The sequence below is a fragment of the Lactuca virosa genome, chromosome 2 (assembly GCF_052849685.1).
Source record: "Lactuca virosa cultivar CGN04683 chromosome 2, Lactuca_virosa_CGN04683_v6, whole genome shotgun sequence".
Classification (NCBI taxonomy): Eukaryota; Viridiplantae; Streptophyta; class Magnoliopsida; order Asterales; family Asteraceae; genus Lactuca; species Lactuca virosa.
In genome coordinates, this window is record NC_136427.1 from 81,381,708 (window position 1) to 81,389,443 (window position 7,736).

The 7,736-nt window shown below is 32.2% G+C and overlaps 1 protein-coding gene across 1 annotated transcript; it reads right to left on the reverse strand.

The window, feature by feature from the left end:
* Window positions 1-1,474: 1,474 nt before the first annotated feature.
* LOC145157536 (uncharacterized) lies at window positions 1,475-2,198 on the reverse strand. Its single transcript, XM_079076562.1, has 2 exons — window positions 2,054-2,198; window positions 1,475-2,010 (listed from the first exon to the last, which is right to left on the reverse strand). Exons 1-2 carry the CDS (start codon window positions 2,196-2,198, stop codon window positions 1,475-1,477), a joined length of 681 nt encoding a protein of 226 aa, XP_078932688.1.
* Between the last annotated feature and the right edge of the window lie 5,538 nt (window positions 2,199-7,736).

Consider the following 7,736-nt stretch of genomic DNA (forward strand, 5'->3'; position numbering starts at 1 on the left):
ATCAACGATTATAATTTTATATAAGTAAAAAAATATCTCTTAAGTAATAATTTATTTAAAACAATTGATTAATAATTTTGATTTTTTAATATGATAGTTTAATTAATTTTATAATCGCGGTTCTCACGGGTTATAAACTAGTATATATATATATATATATATATATATATATATATATATATATATATATATATATATATATATATATATATATATATATATATATATATATATATATATATATAGAGAGAGAGAGAGAGAGAGAGAGAGAGATGTTCAAATATTTCTCATATATATTATGTGTTAGAATGCAATAATAAGAATTTAGTAAAAATAAAATTATTACTAAGTCAAATAAATATAGATATTAAATTATTTCCATAATTATGTGTCTATTAAATGATCCGTAATTATAATTCTTTTTTTAAGGAAATTAATTAAATTCCTTATTAATATCAACAATAATATTCTTTCAGAATGAATTCACATCTAGGTTTTCATGTATGGATTCGTATTTTGTTTCATGACTCATTCACTCAAAATACAATAAAGTTGTCTAGAACATAAAAGAGCATAGTGTATTCTAGCAGAATGAGAGTTTATTCTAGAAGAATAAGAGTATATCTTCTAACAAAACAAGAGTGTATTGTAATAGAATATGCTCTTGTTCTTCATATTCAATGCAACTTTGTTGTATTTTAAGTGAGTGACTCAATAAACAAAACACGAACACATATATGAAAACCTAGATGCGAATTCATTCTAAAAGAATGTTATTGCTGACATTAATGACAAATTTAATTAGTTTCTATAAAAAGAGAATTATAATTATGGATATCATTTAATATACATACAATTATTAAAATCATTTAATATCTATCTTTATTTAATTTTGCAAAATTTCTATTGGTGCATTCTAGCACACAATAAATGTAAGAAACACATGAACCTAGGCCTATATATATATATATATATATATATATATATATATATATATATATATATATATATATATATATATATATATATATATATATATATATAGAGAGAGAGAGAGCATCCACATTCATCCATATCATGTATAACTTATTTTGTTATAAAATATTGCTTTCCATAAACTTTATAAAACAAGTTATTAATTTAAATACTCTCTAATACTAGTGATTTTGAATTTTTTTTGTCTATAATTAACTAATCTATCCATATCTATATGAAAAGGGTTTTTTATGTACCCCAAATACTGTCTTCTACCTACCCCCCCCCCCCTTTTGTTTTTGTCTTTTTGTTTTCCTTTTTATGTTTTTTTTACATTTTTTATTATAATTATAATAATTACTATTTTTATTATTAATTAATTAATTAATTAATTGTTTGAAAAATAATAACAATAATAAGAATAACAATCGAGTGTGATACAACATAAACATAGAATGTTATTATTAAACAAATTAAAATTTACATTTCATTAACTATCTCATACGTTAACTCTTTCAGTATGACGATTATTGAATTGTCTATATGGTCGAACGTAAGCAGACAATCGACCATGGTACAATGCTTGCCATCCAGTAGAACGTGTTGATTTGTGCATGTTCCACAACCAATAAACAGTAGCCATTGGATGACCCTCTTGTAAATCAACTTTAATATAATGGCAACTGTTAAGGAGGGCGATATTTATAATTAGATGATTTGGGAAATCTTGTGGACCACTCCAAAGTGGGAAAGACGTTGAAAATTCGTCTTTGCTTAAGAAATCAACAATAACACCATACTTATTAGCAATTAAAATACAAGTGTCAGGAATAATCATCCAATATTTTAGAATCGCGAGTGTTTCATAGACATTCAATGCTTCACTAATGGCATTTTTGTCATTTTCAAAAACCACTATGTAATCATCAATGTGCATCAATAACTCTCCGTATAAGTGTGTCCGAATTTGATACCAATAGTCTTCACTAAAATCAAGAGCAACAACTATTGCCCAGAATCCACAATGTCCATCTCCTTCCACATTTTTTTATGTGTGACACATACAGTTGAAATTCACTTGGAATATCATTCATAAGTGCATGTTCGAAGTAGGTTCTTTGATACGTTGGTTCTTGGTTGAACATTGAAGATTCTCTAAACGAATACGTGGTGTGCCTATCCGGTTTTGGTTGTTGGTTTAAATCAAACATGTTAGACCCCATATAATCTGGTGTATACAAAATGAGGATCTTGAGTTGGTGGATATTGTGATGGTTTTGTACTCACATGCAGACGTCCATGGGTATTTGTACGAAAAGCAGGCTCTGATGCCATAGAAGGTGATGACATCCATATATTCATCATTTTCTTCTCAGATAATTAGCCTTCACATCATTTGATTGTTTAATGTAGCTTCTCTTTAAAAGGTTTGCTTCACCATCAACAGTTGATTCATTATATTGAGTGATCGGCACTACTCTCTCTACATCAAGTCTTCTAAAAAAAATCAATTGACTCCAAAGGTATTTGTCGGCCTATATTGTAATAAACTAAAATTCCGTGGGCACAAGCCAACCCACAAGTACGACGCAGTTTACACCCACAGTTGGTCTCAGTTATATTTTGAAAATTGAGCCGATCTAATTCTTGCAACATTTTTTCTAAACCATGATGTGAAACTTTCTTTAATAAGCTTCTGAAAATTTCTATGTTGTGGAAATGCTTTACTTCAATTCTGCTTTTTTCAAGACGTCCTTTTATAGATTTGTATTATGATTCAACTGTCTTGTCAACATAATCAAAAAATCTCTGCAGCTTTGAGTTATTTGAATCCAAGTAGTTTCTAAATTTTGCATGTTGACTTTCAACTCTATTATTCGTGTGGTTGTCGAAGTGTAAAACTATGTTTGTCCATAATGATACAAACATTTCTATCTATTTATCCAACCAAGTTTGATTAAGATAATTGAAAACAACCGAAAAGTAAACAAACAATTGACAACGTATATTAAAAAAAGACATTTAAAGCAATTATTCATAAAGTTATATATGTTCCTTTCATTGTAAAATGAATTCGGCTCACATAAAATCAATGTTTTGGTAAAGAAATTTCATTTTCAGCTCCTAAAGCTTATATCATAAGATACAAATAAAATATATCATAAAAGTTGAAGGGTTGAAAATGTAAGTTTCAGGAGCCAAAAGATATTGATATGTTTCTTAATAAAGTAATATTCTTTCACTGTATATCTCATCTGGTTTTGTGATGATTAAAAATTGTAATTATTAATAACGTAATATTCCTTCACTGCATGACGAGCTTTTCTTTATCTTTCAGTAAAACTAGTGGACTAGTAATTATTAATAATGTAATAATACCTGGAGTATTGATTGAAGTTGAGCATAATTTTCTAAATATGATCTCCTTGCTGATGAATTAATTAGATCTGCCCATACTTTCTTATATGTGACAACCATCAATTTTTGGCCAAGTCAAAGTCAACTAAAGTCAACAAGTCAAACCGGTCAACTCATCTAACCCTTGTACATTAGGGTTTCCATTATATTTCTTATTGAACAACCCGCAATCTTAATACAAAGTATCACTTAGAGTTTTCACGTGTTCGGAAATTCTAAACCCAAGTCAGGGCAAGTGATGAAACTACTCGATAAAACATTATTCCTTAACCCTCGGGGGCATATAACAATCATAACAAGACTTAACGAGGTTCAAAAACCTTGCGTTGCGAAGCCGGACACTCAAAAATGTCACAAACGAAACTTCTCTCGATCGTTTTCACTCTATCTCTCTCTATTAAAAATCTCTCCCAAATCTCTCCCAAATCTCTCCCGAATCTCTCTCAAAAGTTCCCGTGACTTTTTGTAACCATTTGGGCTATCCTGACCCTTAAACGGGTCAAAAACCGCTTAAAACAGGGTAAAAACGAGTAAAATAGGCTTAAGGATCCGAAACCCATCCTTTTGGGCCGAAGCCTCTTAGAGCCGAAAGTCCCCTATAAGGACCGAACTGCTGAAGGACCGAAGCTGCCATGAACCGAACTTACCTTCGGACCGAACCCTCCCTCTCGGGCCCGAACCTCGGACGAACCGAACCCGAAGCCTTCGCTTCCTACCTTCGCCTTCGGGCTATTTCGCTTCTTACCCTTTCGCTCCATTTCGTCTTCGGGCCCAGCAGCATTGGAACCGAACCTCGGCCCAGAACCGAGAGGTCTCGCAGGTAGGCCATTTCTTCCCGGTTTTCGACTAGTTTTGCATTTTAGGCCCGTTTTTAATTATTTTAACGCGGAATTTTCACCCAAAACTTTATTTTAACATATAAGGCCCCATATTTATTAATTTATCACGTTTTTGGGGATAAATCTTATCCAAGAAGAGTGGGTGAAGTACAAGAGGTGGAGTGTTGACTTTTCTTTAGTTTATGACACAAGCAACCACCCCCACACCCACTCCATGACCAGCCACACTCATTCCACCATACCTAGGTCATGTCAATGAAATTTCTCATCATTTCCAGCCATTTCCCACGTTCTTAGAGCTGGAACATCCACCCTCTCTCCTCACACTTCATTCATTCTCTCATTTTCCACCAAGAATCACACTCCAAACTCTCTCATCTTTCTCTCTCAATTTCGAGAACTTCAAGGCATACTCCAAGGCTTTTCTCCTTCAATTGGTAAGTATCATCATCTTTCTTATGATTATTACACATCCTCCTACTCAAAATCATAGATTGCTTACACAAATTCCATCACATTAGTGTTAGGTCTTTGAATCTTCAAGCATCTCCCAAGTGTTCTTGAGTTGAACACTTTTTTTCTCCATCATCCATCTACTGAATCACTCAAGGTGAGTTCATACCCCTATCTTTTCATGTTTTTCTTAAGTTTTAAGGGGGGGAATACAAGTTAAACCACTAAGAACATAACTAAACTCATTTAACAGCCTTCATCAGAAAAGTTTAACTCCATTCACGGACTGTTTTGGTCAACTTAAACATTTTAGTTTTCAAAACTGTATTAGGTGCAAATAGTTCAGATTCATACCTTTATAATGACTACTTGCACATCACCATACGATTTGTCTACTATTTATGGTGTTTTTTACAAAACTGCCTAGCATTTCAGAAACAAATTCGGGCCAGTCTGTGAATATGAACACTTTAACACAAGTTAAAGACTTCTAAAAATCATAATAAAAATTATGAATAAACTAGACACATTTTATGAACTCTCAGAATTTACGGATTCAGTTTTCGACTTCGTATGATTTTTCTATGATTTTTCTAAAACAGTGCAGAAAGCTTAAAAACTAGTTAACAGCTTATAACTTTCATAACACTTTGTATTATGTTGAGCAAAGTGTATAACAATAAGTTCTAAATATTGAATGTAATTTCTTGTTAGTTTATCATCATAAACTGAAATTTAGTCATTCATGATAAGATTTTTCATTCATTTCGAACACATATAATAAGCTATAATAAGCATAGTTTATGGATTCATAGCACTAATGTATTTTCATAAAAGAGTTCTTTTTCAGTACAAACATTTTGGAGAAACTATAATATGTATAGTTTATGTATCATTTACATTTCAAACTCATTTACCAAAGGTTTTCAGTTAAGTTCACGTAAATCTGTTAATGAATAAATTTGTGAGTCATTCGCTTCGACTTACCTTCATGGTAATAAATCAAAAAGTCCTGTAAATTATAACCAGAGTCTCTTGTAGGGAGAGCGTGATAGTTGTGTATAGATCTATATTGGGTTTGACAAACCCACACCTGAGCTGCATGCAATAGCTAGACCGGCAGGTCTGTGGTGACAAGTGTCATTTAACGTGCGACACCTGAAGAACGTCGTGTTACGAGGCCATTCGAACTAGTCTTAGCATGGTTATAATAACTCATATGTGGTATTAATAAATTATAAGATTTACGGGTTCTGTTTAAATTAGCGAGTTATGTCGATTTAACTCACAGGAAATATCTTTAAGTATGGAAATATACTTGTTTTCGGTCCTGGGATTTAGGACCACCTAACTTTAAAAAAAGGGTTTTATGCCGATCTAAAATCACTTTTATATCTTTAAGTATGGAAAATACTTGTTTACTTTCGGTCCTGGGGTTTAGGACTACGTAACTTTTATAAGGAAAATATAGGATTTTCTTTGGATCATATTTCTATCAAAACTATTTCATCTAGAATTGTTAGACTTCAGCTATAATTGCTAAGTGTATATGATAGAGTTATATAAGAATTTAGTCACAATCGACTTAGAATTGGTGGGCCCGCCTTATCTCCTGTTCCTTGTTTGGTTGTGGACCTAGGGCAGACCCATTATATTCAACGGTTTATTTAACTTAAATTTTGTACAACTTATATACGCTGGGCGATTATAGAAGAAATCTATGGGTCTTTCTAGGGTTCATTATCGCATAACATAGAAGCATTCATTTCACTAAATAAAGAAAATATTGGATTTTCTGGAAACATACTTTGTCGCTTTTACAAGGAAAACGGTTTCTTTCTCGAACAAAACTCTTATGAACTCACCAACTTAATTGTTGACACTTTTTCAAAACTACTTGTTTTCTCAGGAAATCAGTGAAACAGGAAAACCAACAGCATTTTGAGGATGGGACGATAAGTCATCAAACGTTTCATTTTGTCATCATAATGTAATTGATTTTGAAACATGTAAACTTATCCCATGGTGTAACATTTTCAATTATATTTATGATGGTTGTATTTACTTTGAGCACTATTATATTCGTTGTTGTGATACTATACATGAAGTCCTCCACCCCCGGACGTTTCCGCCATCCTTGGTTTGGGGGTGTGACATTATATGATCCCCAAATACCCTTGGACTTTAAAATTGGTTTGAAGTGTTTCTTTATACATTCAGATATGTACCATCTACAGAGTAACCGGTTCGATGCGGGGAATACATTTACACATGCATTCATTAAAGCTAATTCTCTATCTGTGACGATTACATATGGCCCATCAAATCCACCTAATGTGGTCCTTATACAATTTAATGGCCAAGTAGAATTTGCCTATTTCTCTTCGTCCATAAGCATGAAAGTTATGGAAAATGTGTTGTTTGTTGAAGTGAAACCAATAATTTCAAGGAGAGGCATGTTATACTTGTTTGTCTTATACGTGGCATCCACTGTTAACAATTGTGGAATGTACGTTATATATTCAATGATGTCTGATGAACAAAAAACATGTCTTCCAACTTATTTATCGTATCATCTGTACTCATATATATCCATTTAACGGAAAATTTTCAAATACAACTTTCATTTCGCTTCGACCTACATGCATTTGTGATCAATATTTTTCTAGTGCATTATAAATGGTGTCTATTGTACTTACATTGTGTTCATTTTGACTCTTCAAGGTCGAAAGAATACTATGTGGACGGACATCATTATCTGTCATGTCTTCAATCATACGGCGCTCATCTGTAGTCAGCCGTTTTGCAAATGCATGACCCTCCATATACATTGCAGGGTCATGATTATGTTCACCATTTATAACTTTCAAGATCCAAAAATCATCTGTCTTATAATAAATTCTGACCAATTCAAAAGGACAATTTATTTTTTTGTCCCTGTATTTCTGCCTGATGTATTTGTACCTTTATAGACACCACTTCGATCACAAACTAATACGATTTTTGAAACATAGCCACCACTTGTTTTTTATTTTTTATCTTTTTATAATG

Coding starts and splice junctions, on each gene's coding strand:
- LOC145157536 (XM_079076562.1), bottom strand. CDS start 2,198: ATGGGGTCTAACATGTTTGATTTAAACCAACAACCAAAACCGGATAGG. Junction 2,011..2,053: donor ACTTATGAATGATATTCCAA/GTGAATTTCAAC, acceptor AAAATGTGGAAG/GAGATGGACATTGTGGATTC.